Genomic DNA, 20006 nt, shown 5'->3' with positions numbered 1-20006 from the left:
GCCCGATGCGAGACTCAAACTGACGAACCACGAGATCATGACCTGAGGCAAAGTCGGACATTTGAATGAGCCATCCAGGCGCCCCTATTTGTACCATTTTCTAAGCAAAAGGAGGAAAATGACCGAACAATCTATATGTAGTCTATTAATTAAAAATCAATGAATGACTGAACTTTAATACTTCCTTCTGAATTTAGTGAATTAACAGACATTTATAAAAACTTTACATCAGGGAAAATTTTTTAAATAGTTCTTGTATAATAGAAATGCTATGTATCTTATTTCTTCTTGACAAAATCATGTACAAAGCAAATCAGTTTACATGTGGTAGGCTACTGCACCATTTAAAATAATTCTAATGGGAGGGGCACATGGGTAGCTCATTCAGTTAAGTGTGTGACTCTTCATCTCAGCTCAGGTCGTAGTTTCACAGTTCCTGGGATTGAGCCCTGAGCTGGGCTTTGCTGCTAAGAGCAAGGAGCCCACTTGGTATTCTCCTTCTCCTGCTATCTGCCCTCCCTTGCTTACAGGCTCTCTCTTTCTCGCTCTCTCTCTCTCAAAAAAAATAAATAATTCTAAGGGGAAATTTTCAATTTAAACATTCAATTTAAGTGTGCATTAAAATTTTATCCAAGGACATACAACTCTTGATTTCTGCTCAGGTCATAATCTCACCATTTGTAACTTCAAGCCCCGCATTGGGTTCTGCACCGACAAGGTGGGACCTGCTTGAGATTCTCTGTCTCCCTTTCTCTCTGCTCCTCTCTCTCAAAAATAAACATTAAAAAAAAATCTGATTCAAGGAGGGATATATCTATAGAGTAAATGATGAAGATTTCTTGGTTTTTTTTAGTACGAATTAAGGAAAATCCTTTAACAACCCAATGTAGTTAAGAGGCAGTATACACACCACAGACTGCATCCAGATGGCTTCAGTTTGAACCCCCTAGTTGCAGAACTTACTGGCAGTGTGAACTTACACATAGTATTTTAACCTCATTGTGCCTCAGGGCAACTGTCAAAGGAGATAACAGTATCTACTTCACTGGATTTCAGGAAAGGTTAAATGAATTTATATATATACAGTCAGAAGCATATAGCAAATGCCATATGGTATTAAAACAATTAACATGAGACATATTTGTTAGAGAAAATTAAATTATTATATACACAGGGGCATTTAATAAGCATGAAGAAAATGTTAGGTAGTATTAGAAATAGCATCCTTTTAACGTGAAACTGTTTAGAATTTATCTGAACACGACTACAGAATATACTCACCTCGTCTACAATAACATGAGACACATTGGTTAGGAGACCATCTTCCTGAAGTTTCCTTAGCAAAACTCCTGTTGTACAATAGAGTAACCTTGTAGATTCACTAGCTCGAGATTCCATCCGGATCTGATATCCACACAAAGAATTCTATAGGGACAACATAAGGTTGAGATAAGAGTCTCATAAGTGATCTGGGAAACAAGAGCTAAGAAATGAAGCACAGGTGCTGATCCTGCTACTAAGTAGGGCAGTTTAAGGAAATCTAGTTAGTGAAATTAAAAAAAAAAATTTTAACGTTTTTTAATTTATTTTTGAGAGAGAGAGACAGAATGTGAGTGGGGGAGGGGCAGAGAGACAGGGAGAGACAGAATCCAAAGCCGGCTCCAGGCTCTGAACTTACAGCACAGAGCCTGATGTGGGGCTCGAACTCACAAACAGTGGGATCATGACCTGAGCCGAAGTTGGATGCTTAACCGACTGAGCCACCCAGGTGTCCCAAATTAACTAAAATTATTGTCCCAATATCTTCAATTGTATAATACTATAAAATTTGTTCTGCTAACTTAAAAAAAAATTTTTTTAATAATTACTTATTTTTGAGAGACAGAGCATGAGCAGGAAAGGGGCAGAGAGAGAGGGAGACACACAGAAGCCGAAGCAGGCTCCAGGCTCTAAGCTGTCAGCACAGAGCCTGACACAGGGCTCGAACTCATGAACTGTGAAATCATGACCCAAGCTGAAGTTAGATGCCCAACCAACTGAGCCACTCAGGTGCCCCTGGTTTGCTAACTTTAAACAAGAAAAACTTTTGATCTTTTCAAAGTGTTGACACAAAAGCTGTTCACTCCAGGTACCATCAAAGATTGATTATTGTATTCTAATTAAATTATCTTGCAACAAAATATTGAGGTACTCAGGACAAAAATTTAGAGCAGTTCCTACAATTTGGTCTACTTTTCTGTCAAGATTTCATAAAAGCTGCCAGTGTTAAACTGGTCTCATACCAGTAGTGGTGCCTCATGGGAATCTTGAGGTGACTTCTATTCTCATCACATTTTTTTATTTCTTCAGTTATTTTTAAAATAATTTTTTGTATGTATGTATGTATGTAATGTCTGCACCCCATGTGGGGCTTGAACTCACAACCCTGAGATCAAGAGTCACAAGCTCTACCAAGTGATCCAGCCAGGCTCCCTTCTAAGGTCATTCTTTTATTTGCCATGTATGTACATGTCTGTTATTCTCTTAACATAAGTTCCTTATAAGATAGAAATTATGTTTTTTCTTCTTACATTCCATGAGAGAAATCCATACCATGTTTCACAAAAATTTTTAGTGAAGGGTTACCTATCTTAAAGACAGAAGCAAAAATGTTAGGGGCGCCTGGGTGGCTCACTCGGTTAAGTGTCTGACTCCAGCTCAGGTCATGATTTCGTGATTTGTCAGTTCAAGCCCCATGTCAGGCTCTGTGCTGACAGCTCGGAGCCTGCCTCAGATTCTCAGTCTCCCTCCCTCTCTCTCTGCCCCTCCTCACTCATACTCTGTCTCTCTCTCTCAAAAATAAATTAAAAAACATTAAAAAAAATGTTAAATACCATCTCTAGAAAGAACAATTCAAAGTGTAATTAAGCTGAGTTGTAGCAACCTGGAATTCATATTTGGTTCTAAGCAATTTTATTAATTTCTATATTTTGCAGTTATTCTGCTAGTGAATAGCCAGTAGCAGTGTCAAAACTCATACACTGTACAGGTGTCATTTGGATCCCAAGAGCACAGATGAGTAATGTCACCACTCACTGAGATGGAGTTGAACGACATCTTACCCTTCCTCCAGGTCCATTTTCACAGCCCAACTCATCACATACTCTTGTGGCTAAACTCACTGCTGAGATTCTTCGGGGCTGCGTGCAGACAATGTTACACTTACTAGCTCCCCACTCATTTAGAAGCAAATCTTCCAAGAGGAAATGTGGTACTTGAGTACTTTTGCCACTCCCCGTTTCACCTGCCACAACCACTACCCGGTGCCTTTTAAGAGTTTCAACAATTGAATTCCTATGCTTGAACACTGGTAACTGCTGCCTTTCCTTTAGAAGTCTCTGGTACTTAGGTGTGCTTTGCAACTTCCTAAAGAGGGCTCTAACAGGTTCCAAATCTTCTGCCTTTTCTGATTCCAAGGACAGTGCAGAAAAATCCTCATCAGAAACTAAATTTTCCCAAGATTCCTCAGGATCTTCAGAGTTTTCTCTCTTATTTTCAGAATGCTGTTGCTGCTGCTGCTGCTGCTGTTTCAATTTGTTCAGAAGTTTGGCAATAAAAAGATCACGTGGCTTATTGGTTTCCATTTTATTTAATTCTTCCTTTTTCTTTTCTGCATCACTCCACTCCAACCAAACATCTCGGTAAGTGGGAGGAAGTAACTGGTGCACAGACTATAAAGGGGGGGAAAAAAAAAACCCAGTATGTTATTTTCACTAATTACTTAATATTAAAATTCAATAGGCTGGAACTTAGAAGGATAGCTATTTTCCTCTTAAAATGTAATTTGTCTCTTAGTTACTACTTTAAGATGCACATGCATATGATGCAAATTTATAAATAGCATATCATATTTCAGGCTTCTAAACTTACTGTGTGACCTTCGACAAATAACCTGTGTCTCAGATTCTACATTGGTAAAATGGGCCTAATATCTCCCTTACAGACACGCTCTAAAGTAAACTTCTAATACATGAAAAGTGCTCATTCCTGGAGCAAACTACTGAGTATATTTTTATTATTTATTCCTGCAGTGGTACTATGTAAATATGTAGGTGACTCATAAAGCATTTCTGAAAGAAAATTCCCTCTGAGATGCTGGCAGGTAAATGATATTACAGGTCAAAGTATTTAAAATAAACTACAGTGAAGTGAATCTAAGTTGTCCTAATTCTGTGTCATAAAAGAGCCCACAATGATCTCTATAACACTGAGAGTTACTTCTATCAATTAAGCTTAGCTTATGATCCCTTTTTGCAAAATAGGTGAAATAAAGACATTACAAATTTTTACTGGCAGAAGCTGGAAAAGAACTATCGTTTGGAGTTCCACTTCATCAGGGTCTAAAATTTCCAGTGGTTCTAATTTCCCATGAAGAACATGTATTTACTGCAAAAAAGAAATGTTGACAATCCAACAATCCAAGAAAAAAAAAAAAGCTTCCTTCAGAAGTACTTCAATCTTTCTTAAACCTGAAAGCTTATAGTTCATATATTCTAAAATTGAAAACTGGAACTAAGTTCTATAACTTTTCAAAAGTGAGAAAAAAATGTAACATTCAAGAGAGACATAACATTTAAATAAGCATTAAACTGTTTAAAAATTCTCCTTACTTCAACCAACCTAGAACAACTATTTTTAATCCATAAAATAGTACAGCCTGAAAAACTAGACCAGTGAAATTGTTCAGAGCCTCTGGTCTAAGGACAGAAAGACCAAGCTATGTTTAGGGGTAAGACGCAGTCAAAATCCTAAGTAAGCATTAAACGAGGATTAATCTGAAGAAGCGCTAAGTAAAAACTGGCACCGAAGGCCATCGTTAAATACATTCCATATGCTCATAGTTTTATGTTGGCAAAGTACAGTACACGCACTACTCCACGAATGACTTTTGAGACACATCAATTTAAAAAGTCTCACCTGCCCTTTCACTAAACGGTACAGAGCTAGAGTTGCTCCCAGGTGCTGAGCTTGCATGCCATCTTCTGTTAAGATTGTAGGGCATACTACCAATACGTCATCTTCGGACTTGATTACTCTTACCCTACAAGGAAGCCAAAGATTTTTAAAATAAAATTAATGAAGTAAAAAAAAGTCAGAATTCCATTCACACTGAACCTAAGTTTACATTAATTAATTAAATATTTCTAATGAAGACACTGTACTAGATAACGTATCAGCACTATCAACCTGAGATGTGGAATAAGAAAGCTTCCTAAATATGTCTACTTAACATGTAAGAAACAGATTTTCCATCTTAGATTTTTCTAAAAGTTCATTCAATTAACCAAAAAAACATACCTACATTTCCAGTATCTACCTACTGGAACTTTTTCAAAGGAAGGATTTGGACTCTTGGGAAGATTCTTCCTGACCCAATCGATCAGAAATTGTTTGGGAGATTTTCCAGTCCAGCTTCGAGCTGTATAGTCAAAATTTCTTACATCATGAGGTTCTTTCTTTTTCTCTAAAATGATAGACAAAGATTGTTTTTTTAAAAATTGTCATGTGGTAATGTGTAGTCTCTTTTGAGTGATCAAAGTCCTCTCAATTTTGGGAAAAGACCTTTAGAAGAGAATAGGTTTAAAAAAAAAAAAGTTTGCTCTTCTGAGAGATGTAAGGAAATCCTCTTAATGGATAAAACCACTGAATATCTCAATCTTTAAAAAAAAGTATCCTGGGGGCGCCTGGGTGGCGCAGTCGGTTAAGCGTCCGACTTCAGCCAGGTCACGATCTCGCGGTCCGTGAGTTCGAGCCCCGCGTCAGGCTCTGGGCTGATGGCTCGGAGCCTGGAGCCTGTTTCCGATTCTGTGTCTTCCTCTCTCTCTGCCCCTCCCCCGTTCATGCTCTGTCTCTCTCTGTCCCAAAAATAAATAAAAAATGTTAAAAAAAAAAAATAAATAAAATAAAATAAAAAATAAAAAATAAAAAATAAAAAAAAGTATCCTGAGTAACTCATCCATTCTTATAAAATATCTATGATAACTAACCATGTGATGAATTGTTCAGGGTACTCTGAATTATAGTATTTGGGAGGCTACCACACAGGAAGGGTAATCTTTTGAAAAAAATATAGATCAGATGTCATTTCTCTGCTTAACAGCTGCTGCCGCCACCGCCACCTTCATTGGTTTCACATTATGTATAAAATGAAGTCCAAATTCTTCACCACTGCCTAAAACCTTTTCATGGTCCATCTCTGCTTATCATGCTCACTCTATTATAGCCACACAGGCAGGCAATCACTTCCTCAAATGCTCTAAGCCTGCTTGGCCCAGTACAGAGGAAGTAGCCACACATGAACAAATCTAAATTAATTCCAATTAAACTTTCAGTTTCTCAGTTGCATTAATCACATTTCAAGTGCCCATTACTCCTATTTGGCTAGTAGCTATCACACTGGATAGCCCAGATATATAACATTCCTATCATAGAGTGTTCTGTTGAATAGTCTGCTCTACGTCTTCTCTACCTTAGACTTCCAATGTACTGTCTCCCTCCTTCTAAGGTGGCTCTTCCCACCAAGGTATCACTGGGCTGACACCTAATCATCTATCAGATCTCAGAGCAAATCAACAGCCCCATTGTTATATCTAATATTAAACACCAGTATTCTTGCTCTGATAGCATACATCACAATTTATAATTAAATATTTGTGTATATTTAATGCTTATCTCCCCTACAAGACCATACACTTGAAGAGGGCAAGGACTAGGTTATTTTGTTAATTACTGTACGTATAGCAACTGACATTATAAACAATAAAAATTCAATAAATATTTATCAAAGAATATATAATTAAAAAACTGACAATTTAGCATAGGACTTGACTATAGTACAGATAAATATCATACAAGCTATATCAATAATGTACTTAGCACAAATAAATGCACCATTACACACATCCAGTGGCATGGCAGTACTCATGGCAGAGTCCTCTTAGGGCTGTTTGAGTTAACCTTGAAGGGAGGGTAAGGTTGGCCAAGTAGGGGATAACAGAATGAGCAAAATCATGGAGCCATGAAATAACACGTTTTAGAGAATGTTGCGGCTACAGTACTTAGCTGGGAGAATAAAGTGGGAAGGCAGATTGTGGTAGAATGCAAAGGCTCTTCAATGCCTTGATAAGTATGGACTTACTACTGATTGAGGGTTTTTAACAGGGAAATCACATTTAGATAGGTTATGGAAATAATTCTGGCAGGAATTTGGAGGATGGACTGGAAAGAGATGAGGCTGAAACAAGATACTTAAAATTACAAAATGCTACAAAAGTTATCATAATTATTATTTTTCCAAGACAGCATGTGGAAGCGTAACTTTACTGCCAGCTTATGTAGTTTGCTAGATGTTTGCTTATGTAGTTTGCTAGAAACTAACAATTTCTCAGTTGTATTTTCACTGACAGTTTACTACTTTCACCTCGAAACCCTTTCCCTTTGTTTTACCTTTCTCTTCTTCAGTAGCAGGTACAGATTTTTCAAATAAGTTAAAGTTCAAAGCCCTTTCCTCTTCTGTGGCTACAAGAGGCTTTTTCCTTTCATTCTGTTGATGTGAAATCTTTATGGCTGGATTGAATACTGGATGGTCTTCTAAAGTTTCCATTTCTACCAAGAAAAAAAGAATTGTGCTTTGTTGTATTTGTTTTTTATGTCTCTTTACTTTGCAGAGACGGTTAAAAAACAAACAAAAAAACTGCAAAACAACAACAACAAAAACTAGAACAGCATTCTTTCTTTTTCCTTGCAGCCAGTTATTCAACACTTTCTACTTGGAATTTATGCTAGAAGTCAGAGGCAATTTATTTTCCCATCATATAGTAAAATGTTTTAAATGAATTATTTAACAGATGTAGAAGGTCTGGAAAAACATACTCATTAGACATGAATGCTCATGGAAGTGTACCTGACTCTCCTTTTTGAATGAGGATGGTATTTTATGGTATATTTCAAAGGCTGACAAACTATGGCCCATGGGTCGCATCCAGCCCTGCTGCCTGTTTCTGTATAGCCTATAAGCTAAAAATGATTTTGGTATTTTTAACTGGTTGAAAAATATACGAAGCATTTGGTGACATGTGAAAATTTATATGAAATTCCTATTTCAGTATCCATAAAGTTTTATGAGAATATAGCCATTTATTTACATACTACCAATGGCTACTTCTATGCTGTGACAGGAGAGTTCAGTAGTTGTGAGAGCATCTATATGGGCCACACAACCTACCATATTTATTATTTGCCTTGTTACAGAAAGCCTACCAATCCCAGGTATAAACCGTTAGGAAAGAGTAGACAAGAAGAGGCAACCTCCATGCCAGGAAAGCCAAAAAAAAGAAGAGACATTTATATACCTAAGAATTTTTTTTTTTTAATTTTTTAACATTTATTTATTTTTGAGACAGAGAGAGACAGAGCATGAATGGGGGAGGGTCAGAGAGAGAGGGGGACACAGAATCTGAAACAGGCTCCAGGCTCTGAGCTGTCAGCACAGAGCCCGACGCGGGGCTTGAACCCACGGACCGCGAGATCATGACCTGAGCCTAAGTCGGACGCTCAACCGACTGAGCCACCCAGGCGCCCCTATACCTAAGAATTTTTAAGTGTTTACCTCTTTGAAATTTCCTTATTTTTTCTTGAGCCTCTTTTTGGCCTTGCTTGTTTTTTTCTAGTTTAAAGGTAGCTGCCTGCTCCTTTGCATCCAGAAGTTTTGCTGCAAGGTGCAAGTACCTTTCATTCTGTTCCAAAGAAGATATTGATTCAGAAATTTAAAAAAGAACAAAATCAGTTAAGTCATTTGTCAATTTATTATAGAAAAACCTATGATCTTTTAATCTTATTCTTTGATCCAGCAAATCTGCTTTTAGGAATTTTTCACAGAGAAACAATACAAAGGTGCAGATTTGTAGGTAGTAGTGACAGAAGAGGAAAAACTGCAAATCAAAGGTACTCATCTACAGAGAAAATCTGTCAGCCATTAGAAAAAAAAATGAGGTACCAAAAGAATGAGGGTGATCCACATGGAAAATTTCCTTGACATGTTAATAAAATTAAAAACTACAGAATAAAAGTTAAGTAAGCTCATTTCTGTAAAAAGGAAGTATTTTGTTTTTATACATAATTTACATAAAGGATTGTGTAGATAATAATAATATTCATCTGAAAGTTACCTTTCCATAATCTCTTTCTTGTAGAAAATAGGGACATTAAAAAAAAAAAAAAAAAAAAAGGCCTCTGGTAAAAATGGGTGTTATAAAACTTAAGGACTAGTTCCACTGAGCAAACATTAGACGCAGTTTAAAATTAAACTCAAATTTGTTTTTTTCCTTAGGTTAACAAAGTACAGATGAGAAGCATCAATGCACAAGGTGAAGATAAGGGCATGTATAATGCTGCTATGAAACACAACTGTTAACATGAATGGAAAAGAGATCAACTAAGGCAGCACATCGAGCTGAAGTCTGGAACCACTTTGTGTAGAACACACTGATACAGTGTAAACAGAAGCGTTAGCTGTCTGTACCTCCTGTTCACCCAAATCACACTCATTCTTCCATCATTCCTATTTCTGCCATTGATACCACTGTCCCTCCACCTGCAAATCTCTTGCTGTCTTTAGCTCCTTAACTTCTTTATTCAGTAAACCAAGACTTTCTATTGGTTCTTGCTTTAAATGTTTCTGTTGCCTTCCAATTCCAATACCAATTTGGAGCCTTATTATTTCATACCTGAGGAAGTGCAAAAGCTACCAAATGGCTTCCCTATCCTTTCCAAATCACCTTGAACGCTACTAAATATTCCAAACCACTTTAAGCACTTTAATTTTGACCTAAAATACCAAATTCTTGTAACTCACCTGCCCCCAACTTTGAGAAGCTCTTCCCAAGAAAAAAAAGTCAAATTCATTTTTTGGGGATCAAAATCTTCTGGTCTCAGCTAAACTCACTTGTTTACTCCTTCCTGTCAGTACTCATCTACATTTTATACTCTGTATATATTCATATATTGTTTAATACCCAAAGGCTCATTGCACAATCCACTTCTGTACACTGTTCACACTATTTTACCCATATGGATCATCTTCCCTTTACTGCCCATGCACACTTTGCACCCTTCAAGTTCCCCCTCTCTTCTTGCAGTCTTGACCAAATGTTCTAATCAGAAGAGACCTCTTCTTTGACCCTTAATGGAGACTCATACTGTCCTAAGTTCTTTTTGCTTATATTAGTTTAATATAGGCACAGAGTTTAAAAAATACGTATAGGATACAGAAAAGTATAAAAAAAGAAGTGTCCCTCTCATTCTACCACCCCAGTCCTAATCACTAATAATAGCTTCTCGTGTATCTTTCCATATCTTTTCTGTGCATATAGAATGAAAATACACATATATTTTTTTCTTTTACACAAATGGGTTCATCATACTACACATGGTGTTTTGCAACTTCCCTTTTCTCTTTCTAAACCAATTTTATTAAGGTATGATTTACATATAACATAATACACCTATTTAGGTATACAGGTGAATGTGTTTCATAAATATATATATTGATTTAACCATCATCCTAATCAAGATAAAAAACATTCCCACCATCCCCAAAAGTTTCCTCATGCTGCCTTACAGTCAATCCTCTTTCCCTATCCTTGGACTCAAGCAACTACTGATCTGCCTTTTGTCACGAGAGATTGATTTAGCAAGGATGACTTATCTGGAATTTAATATGATAATTACACATGTAGTCATCTGTGTCTCCCTTCTTTCATTCAAGGATAATGTTTTGGAAAGTTGCTTGCAGTGTTTGCCTATTATGAATATAAAACTGCTATGCACATTTGTGTATAGGTCTTTTGTGGACATGTTTTCAGTTTTCTTGAATAAATACCTAAGAACGAAACTGTTCTGTCACATGGCTAAGTGTATGTTTAACTTTTTAAGGAAGTGCCAGTTTTCTGAAGTGGATATACCATTTTATACTCCCACAATCAATGTCTGAGTGTTCCTGCAGCTCCATGCACTCCCAACACTTGGTATTACTGATCTCTTTAATTGTAGCCATTTTGATGAATATACAATAGGATCTAACTGCAGTTTCCATTTTCATTTCTCTGATGACTAGTGATCTTGAAATTGTTTTTCCATGTTTACTGGCTATCCATATGTCTATTTTTGTGAAGTATCTGTTGTCCTTTGAAAACTTCCTTATAAATTCTAAAGTCTACTGTCAGACACGTATTATAATATTTTCTTCCTACAACTTGTTTTCATGTAACCTTACATTTTTAGTTTCTCTTATATCTAGGTTTCTCTGACCAGACTAAGGATTTTTTTGTAATGAAATGTGCCTTTATTTTATTATCCAAGGAATTTAGCACACTCCTTACAAATGATAATCATTTCAAAATACTTGATGATTATATGTTTAAAGATGGGAGGAAATGTAAGTAACACTTATTGAGCAGTTACTTTGTGCCATTTTTATTTTGTTACTTTTAGGTTTTATTTTGCTTAATCTTTCCATCCACTCCTAGAGGTGGGTATTTCTTTAATTTACAAATGAGAAAACTAAGTTATAGAAAAGTTAAATATGTTGCCTATGAATAGCCAGCTAAAAGCCTAATACAAATTTCTAACTCACAGGGTCAAATTTTTCCTCTTCTAAACTTTTAGAATTCTCACTCTTTTCTTCTTCATTTTGCTGTTCGGCATACTGCAAAATCCATTCTTTCATATTTACTTCCAAATTTTTTTCTTCCTTTTTTGGCTAGAAAGGAAAAACAAATATCTGAAAAACCAAAGTTAGAAAAAGGTGTCAAACTATCAAGTGTCCCTGTTTTTACTATTTTTTTTTTCACTCAGAAACAGTAGACACATAAACCTCATAAAATCATATTATATACTGTTCTGTGAAGGACAAATGAATTCCACCTTCCTTTAAGAAGTCTAAACTTTCAAAATCAAAAAGGTATGTCTATGTAAAGAGGCAAAACAATAAGGAGAACTTTAAAAACTAGTGCTACTCCAGGCAACTGGGTGGCTCAGTCGGGCTGAGTATCCAACCTCGCCTCAGGTCACGATCTCGTGTTTGTGGGTTCGAGCCCTGAATCAGACTCTGGGCTAACAGCTCAGAGCCTGGAGCCTACTTTGGATTCTGTGTCTCCCTCTCTCTCTGCCCCTCCCCTGATCACACATTCACTCTCCCTCTCTCTCAAAAAATAAAATGTTTAAAAAACAAAAAAACCAACTAGTGCTATTCCTTAAAAATAGTGGTTTTATGGGGATAATGCTTCCAGATTTTTGTTTTTGTTTTGTCTTCAAGCTTTACTGGGGTATAACTCATATATTTAAAAACTGTACATACTTGGGGTGCCTGGGTGGCTCAGTCAGTTGGGCATGCAACTCTTGATTTCAGCTCAGGTTATGATCTTGCCATTCATGGGATCAAGCCCTGTCTCGGGCTCCCTGCTGACCGCGTGGAGCCTGCTCGGGATTCTTTCTCTCCTTCTCTCTGCCCCTCCCCTATTCACATGTATATGCTTTTTCTCTCGAAATAATAAACTTTAAAAAATTGTACATATCTAATGTACATGTTAATATATCAATTATATATTAACTTATCATAACGTATACATAAACTCATTCTGATGAGTTTGGACATACGTGTACATTCACGATACCTACAATTCAGATACTAAACATATCCATCATCTCTATAAACTTCCTTGTGTTCTTATGTGCACATGGATTACTGGGGATAGGGAGTGGTGATTGTGGTGAGAACACATAACATGAGACCTATCTTCTGAACATATTTTAAAGTGCATAATATTGTTCTGTTAACTATAAGCACTATGTTACAAAGATCTCTAGAACTTACTCATCTTGTGTAACTGAAACTAAATGATTAGGCAACATTTCCCCATTTTCCCCTCTCCTCCCTTCAGCCTCTGGTAACTTCCACTCTATTCTCCACTTCTAAGAGTTTAGCTATTTTGGATACTTCACTTAAGTGGAATCCTATAGTATTTATCTTTCTGTGACTGGTTTATTTCACTTAGCATAATGTTCTCTAGGTGCGATACGCAGTGTATTTAAGCATAACACCCTAATGAAGTACACCTTCCAGTCTTGACTCCTTGCTGTAATCCCCTTCCACACGTATTTTGGAATTGGCCATGTGATGTGCTTCAACCAAGGAAACATTACCAAGATACAAGCTAGGGCTTGGTAAGAAATTTACAGACTGGGGCTTATCATCTTGAAATACTTGGTCTTAGAAGCCAGATGCCAAGTAAATCAGACCACCCTGTGACCATCATATATGAGGAAACATAAGTTAGCCACATGGAAAGAAGGATGCCTGGTTAGCCCCCAGCTGAGGTACTAGCCCTATAAGTAAGAAACCATTTTGGATATTCTAGCCTAGTAAGACAACTTGGGGAACAGATGGACTAAACAGCTGACCCTGGTCCAGACTGCAGAATCAAAAGAAATAAACTGGTGGTTTAAGTCACTAAATTTTTGGGTGGTTTGCTATGCAGCAATAGACTACCGAAACCGTGACAGAAAAGTTTGGCAAACTAATTCTCTTCAATAAGCAAAAACATTATTGCAATCTAGTATTTCTACTCATAAACTGCTATAATGCACTTTATTCTGATTTCTATACAACTTCATGTGTTTAATTCTTAAATTACCTTAATCTTAGTATCTTCTGGTTTTTTGATTTTAGGTTGCGATGGAGGTGAAACAGTGGCTGGTATTTGAGGAGACTGGAATTTTGGCCTACTTTTAGTTTGTTGCTCTTCAAATTCTTGACTGAATCCTTCAGGAAGTGCATCTTAAAAATTGGGATTTAAAAAAAAACATACAGATGATATATAAAACATAAACATACACATTCATCATACACAAAAATCCTGGCTAAACAAAGAGCACCTAATTTTCTTCCACGCTCATCTCCCCAAGAATAGAAATCCTATGATGAATCTGACTTTATTGTCAAAGTGCGAACACTCATCAGATGACAGCCCACCTCTAACTGGCCATTTATTTCACTCTCAATGTGTTAGGGTCGTAACTTCAAAAAAAGATTTGAACCCTTCCCAACTCTTTGGTTGCCTATTACAGTATATGGCAGGATCCTTAATCAGTCATACAAGCAATTTGCACTCTAGGTTCTTGCTAAAGATGACAACCTTGACTCTCTGGTTATTAAAACTATCCAAAGCCAGATGGCCCAAATTTCTAAACCAAAACCAGGAGAGACAGTCTGATAGGTAACAGGTAGGCAAACTTTAAAAATGTGTTCTATGAAGTGCATTATAAAATGACTACTGACAACTGAAAGTAATGCACAAAAAATTTCTTCTTGCATGGACTACAACCTCTGAGAATATACTACAAAGGGCAGAAAAGGGTAAGAACATTCAAAAAATAATTATAAGACAGTGAAAAAATTTTAAGTAGAGGTTGATACAAATATCACAAATTCTGAATTTCAGAAGGGCTTTAGAAAATGAAAGACTTTAATGATAATATACTTACCATCTGAAAGATTTAAACAGAGCCAATCCAAGGCAGAATGGAGATCACCTCCCTGTAAGAGTGTGTTAGTCATGGCATCTTCAATGTCCTTAGTCTTAAATGAAAATGCTTGTAAAGCCATGTATAAATCCTGTAAGAGGGAAATGCAAAAAAGTCATTCTGTCAATTTTCTCTCCTTTTATTACTAATTTTATTCTACCACTCATTTTATTATTATTTATTTATTTAAGTAGGCTCTATGCCCAGCGCAGAGCCCAATCAAGGGCTTGAACTCACAACCCTGAGATCAAGACCTGAGCTAAGATCATAAGTTGAACACTTAACTGACTGAGCCACCCAGGTGCCCCTCTCCCACTCATTTAAATTTTTTAAGTTTATTTATGTATTTAGAGAGAGAGAGAGGGAGGGAAATCAGGGGAGGGCAGAGAGAGAGGGAGAGAATCCCAACCAGGCTCTATGCTATCAATACAGAGCCCAATGCAAGACTGAAACTCATGCCATGACCTGAGCCAAAATCAAGAGTCAGATGCTTAAGCTACTGGGCCACACAGTAGCCCACTCATTTTAAACAAGAAATTCTGATACAAATTATTATTTCAAAAATATCTTTTCTCTCTTCTAGTTAGAAGAGTTAAATATGCTTACCAGATTGAGAATTTGAGAACTATGGATAAATTTTAAAAGGACCTCAAAGGGTGCCTGGGTGGCTCAGCTGGTTGAGCATCAAGTTTCAGCTCAAGTCATGTTCTCCCGGTTTGTGGGTCTGGGCCTGGCACTGGGCTCTGTGCTGACAGCTGAGAGCCTGGGGCCTGCTTCAGATTCTGTGTCTCCCTCTCTCTCTGCCCCTCCTCTGCTCACAAAAATAAACAAACATTAAAAAAAAAAATTAAAACAGTAAATAAAAGGACCTAGAAAATAAATAAATAAATAAAAGGACCTGTAGACACTGCTCATATTCTTACTATCCAACGATATTGTTTGCAATGTAGTGTTTCCTATCAGTCATTTTTCTGATCTTGTGAAAACAAATTTCACTTAATGTTATAACATAAGCAGGGCACCTGGGTGGCTCAGTCAGTTAAGCATCCGACTTCAGCTCAGGTCGTGATCTCGCAGTTTGTGCGTTTGAACCCCACATTGGGCCCTGTGCTGACAGCTCAGAGTCTGGAGCCTGCTTCTGATTCTGTGTCTCCCTCTCTCTCTCTGCTCCTCCACTGCTCATGCTCTGTCTCTCCCAAAATAAATAAACATTAAAAAAATTTTTTTTAATCATTGTAACATTAGCATCTTCCCAAGTTATCAGAAACTCTTCATCACTTCTAAGAGTTACATACTTCATTAGGTAGGTGTATCATAATCATACCTTTTCCTATTAGTGGCCACTCAGGATGTTTTCTCTTTTTCTTACGACTAGTGCGTCAATGAACATGTTCATCTATAAAGTAAAGCATCTTAATGTACTTTCTAAAGCATGATCTTCAGAGCTGGAGAGAATTCCGTTCAAATCCAGACTGTGCTTATTCTACCACTTACTCATTAACAACTGCAGACTATAGCTTATGTAGTATCTTTCCAAGCCCTGATTCCTTCATTTGAAAAATGGGTCAAAGTATCTTCTGGTATTGTTGTGCCAGAGAAAATGTAAGCAAAGTGCCCACTATAGAGCCTAATATAATTTGTGGAATGTAATTTAGTTTTCACATCACCATTTTAATGTGTGTACTTGTATATGGCACAATTCCTTCCCTAGTTTTGCAGATGGAAATGATCTACATAAAATCTCAACAGAGTTGAAAATGTCATTTTTTCTCACTATCTTACAACGTAGAACAGGCTTAAAAATGCTCCATTAAAAATAAGGAACTTAGTGGGGGCACCTAAGTAGCTCAGTTAAGCGTCTCTTTTGATTTTTGCTCAGGTCATCATCTCATGGTTTGTGGGTTCGAGCTCTGTGTTGAGCTCTGTGCTGACAGCATGGAGCTTGCTTGGGATTCTCTCTCTTCCTGTCTCTCTGCCCCTCCCCTGCTCATGCATGCACTCTTTGTCAAAATAAATATTAAATAAACATAAAAAAAATACGGAACTTAAAAAAAGTTTGCAAAATACCTGTAATTTTTTGGCAGTAAGTCTTCCAGAAATCACTCCTTTGTCATTATTTTGCTTTTTATGCTCATTTATCACTCCAATAATTCTTTGCTCTAGTTTGTGATTAATTACCACCTGTTGAAGCCAAAAAGGTCCTATCAATTAGAATCTAAATTATTACATAATATTTAATAAATAAATGATTAGAAGAAAATCACATAGTTTTCTGTATCCCTGCCAACAATCCAAGAATTTCCGCTAAAATCAGGTAAAATAATTATATTTTAGACCGCCATTCATTGGACTATATCTGTACCACATATTTAAGAAAAAATGGGATATGAAAAAAGCAACATATGACAAGGAAGAAATCCTCTTACAAACCCTCTGAAGCTGCACTGTCTTCGAATTGCTATCATAAAGACCGATTCCTAAGCTTGATCGTAAAGCTGAATCAGAATCCTTGTGGATGGAGCCCAGGAATCTGCTTAATGTAAACCCCAAGCAAACAGCTTTAAAGAATGGATGTTACACTAAAAAGAACACATATCAAACAAAAATAAATACTATATAAATAGTAATAATTAGGTAACATAAATTCTTTTGGCTCCCAATGTTTGATCTTGTTTTTCTATTAGCCACTTTGCATTCCATTTTTTTGTTTCATATGTTCTTTCCAAACTTTAAACTTCAGAATACACAAACATGTACCTACAAACATGTACCTTTCCTTTACCACATCTTTACTGAATGCCTACCATGATCTATGCTCAAAAATATACTACAGAAATCAGTCTAGCACAGGAAACCTATATAAAAAGATACACTGTAAACCAGCATGGCAACTATTAAAAAAAAAAAATGGGACCACAAGAAAAACTGGTGAGTTATGAAGGACTTCTTAGAGGCTCCAGAGGTGACAGACAGATGGAGAAGGGGAAGCAGGTCACTTTAAGCAGAGAGTTCACTGACAAAAGCCTGGAGTCATAAAATCACATGGGACTTGGAGGAACAATGAGATTTAAACTAAAACTTTAAGTGGAGAAGAATAATGGAAAGGAGGCTGGAAATGTATACTAAACCAGGTCTGAAAGGATGCATATGCTATCCTTAAAGATTTGTATCTTGGGGCACCTGGGTGGCTCAGCTAGTTAAGCATCCGACTTGAGCTCAGGTCATGATCTCATGATTTGTGGGTTTGAGACCTTCATAAGGCTCTGGGCTGACCGCTCAGAGCCTGAAGCCTGCTTCAGATTCTTTGTCCCCCTCTCTCTCCCCTCTCCTTCCTCTTTCTCTCAAAAATAAACATTAAAAAAAAAATTTCTTTTTTAAATTTGGATCTAACCCACATCTTCCTTAAGTTCCCATAGGCTTTCAACATATATGTTATGATTTACATCTATTTAGTACAAATCAGCAATTAATTTATTACAAAAATTTTAAATACACCATTTCTTTTATTTAAGAATATACCTTTTTCTTTCTTTTTCAAAGAGAACATTTCTTGAAATGACTCAAGACCTCAGTACTCACTTTCAAAATAGATTTATCCAGATTTGCAGGACCTCCAGAATCATTTGTAGAATTAAAACTATAAATTTTCGGACCTGTATATAACAGACAACAAGTAGTCAAGGCAGTTTAATCATTAATAATTACTACATTATTTTTTCTCTAAAAATTGCTAAACATTAAATATTTGATTTCACCTCTTTTCCCTACTTCACCAAATAACTCAATCTACAAGTCAGCAATACTGCCTCTAAATTTTCACAAACATTTTACCAATTAGCATTCTCAAGGTTAACAAGTTACTTACAAAGAGCAAAGGCATTGTATATTTTTTAAATTAAATCTACGTTCACCTTTATATTTTCAAAGTCAGATGCTCTTCTGCGTGGCACTTAACTGAAGCAAGATCTCTCAGAGGATATTAGATTCCTGGCAGAGAAGACAGTTATTTTTTAAGAGAAATACTCCCACCTAAAGTATAAATGAGGCAGCAGCTCCTGTCATCTTCTCCTATTTTTTTTTTAATCTTCATTTTTGAGAGAGAGAGACAGAGACAGAGCATGGGTGGGGGAGGGGCAGAGAGGGAGACACAGAATCCGAAGCAGGCTCCAGGCTCTGACCTGTCAGCACAGAGCCCGATGCGGGGCTCGAACTCACAAACTGTGAGATCATGACCTAAGCTGAAGTCGGATGCCCAACTGACTGAGCCACCCAGGCGCCCCTCATCTTCTCCTATTGAGTCCAAGGGTTGCTGTACTAGTTTCTTAGGACAAATTACCACAAACTTGGTTGGCCAAATGTAACATATTCTCTCACAATTCTGGAGGCTTTAAGTCCAAAATCAAGTTTTCGCTAGGACCATGCTCCCTTTAGGTTCTAGACAAGAATCCTTTGGTAATCCTTCTGGTAATCCCAGGAATTGCTTGCCTTGTTTGCCTTTTACACATGGGGCTTCACATGGCCTTAGTCTCTAGTGTCTGTGTTCACATAACTCTCTCCTTTCTCTGGACACTAGCCACTGGATGATTCCATCTCGAGATGAAAGATCCCTCACTAATTTTATCTGTAAGGATCTTATTTCCAAATAAGGTTGCATTCTGAGGTTCCAGGTAGAAATGAACTTTGGGGAGATGGGGGTGGGGGAGTGGGAATGATACTACTATACCCATTACAGTTGTCAAGTCTGTTCCAGCCAAGAGAAACACTATACATATCATCAGTTCTCTAACGAGTAACCATGAAGGAACACATATTATTTTCAAACCATTAGTCTCATGATCTGTTTATTCTCTTAAAAATCAGTGACGATCCCAAATACTTTTTATGTGAATTATAACACTGATACACATCACGTTATAAAAAGGAAAAATTTTTAAATACTCATTAATTCATTAAAAAGAACAAACCCACTATAATATAAATACTTCTTATGAAAAATACCTACATTTTCCAAACCCCCCCAAAAAATGTTTTGGGTTTTTGCAAATCTCTTAATGTCTGGTTTCTCCATTCAATTTTCTGTATTATCATCATGTAGCCACTGAAAAATACCACTGTACACTCATGAGAAAATGAGTACAAATATGGCAAATAACATTTTAGATTAATGAAAACAGTTCTCATTTCATGGAGTCCCTGACAGAGAGGTTTCAAGAATTCCACAGGATCCCTTGAACACACTTGACAAACCACTACTATATAAGAATACTCCTAGAATCTTAGAACGTCTACTTACTCTGCTGTTAATAAATCTCAAAGTTTTTTTTTTTTTTTTACTTTCGGAGAGAAACCTAAACATTAAATTTATAAGTTGCTTATTATGATTTTAA

At 36.7% G+C, this 20006-nt stretch overlaps 1 protein-coding gene across 3 annotated transcripts in view; it reads right to left on the bottom strand.

Annotated features, from left to right (window-relative positions):
- DHX29 (DExH-box helicase 29) overlaps nucleotides 1-20006 on the bottom strand; it is a 46385-nt gene that overhangs the window by 20853 nt on the left and 5526 nt on the right. For 2 of the 3 annotated variants that reach the window (XM_058732436.1, XM_058732447.1), the window contains exons 2-12: nucleotides 18199-18272; nucleotides 16687-16800; nucleotides 14581-14710; nucleotides 13731-13873; nucleotides 11672-11797; nucleotides 8648-8774; nucleotides 7486-7644; nucleotides 5338-5503; nucleotides 4957-5080; nucleotides 3102-3710; nucleotides 1282-1425 (exon numbers count right to left, since the gene is read on the bottom strand). In XM_058732436.1, coding sequence (XP_058588419.1) covers nucleotides 1282-1425; nucleotides 3102-3710; nucleotides 4957-5080; nucleotides 5338-5503; nucleotides 7486-7644; nucleotides 8648-8774; nucleotides 11672-11797; nucleotides 13731-13873; nucleotides 14581-14710; nucleotides 16687-16800; nucleotides 18199-18272 — 1916 coding nt within the window. Of the gene's footprint in view, nucleotides 1-1281; nucleotides 1426-3101; nucleotides 3711-4956; nucleotides 5081-5337; nucleotides 5504-7485; nucleotides 7645-8647; nucleotides 8775-11671; nucleotides 11798-13730; nucleotides 13874-14580; nucleotides 14711-16686; nucleotides 16801-18198; nucleotides 18273-20006 lie in introns of those variants that run through there. The other variant, XM_058732458.1, reaches the window with a different exon arrangement.

Source organism: Neofelis nebulosa, chromosome 1 (assembly GCF_028018385.1).
Source record: "Neofelis nebulosa isolate mNeoNeb1 chromosome 1, mNeoNeb1.pri, whole genome shotgun sequence".
Classification (NCBI taxonomy): Eukaryota; Metazoa; Chordata; class Mammalia; order Carnivora; family Felidae; genus Neofelis; species Neofelis nebulosa.
This window is presented reverse-complemented; position numbering and strand designations above follow the sequence as displayed.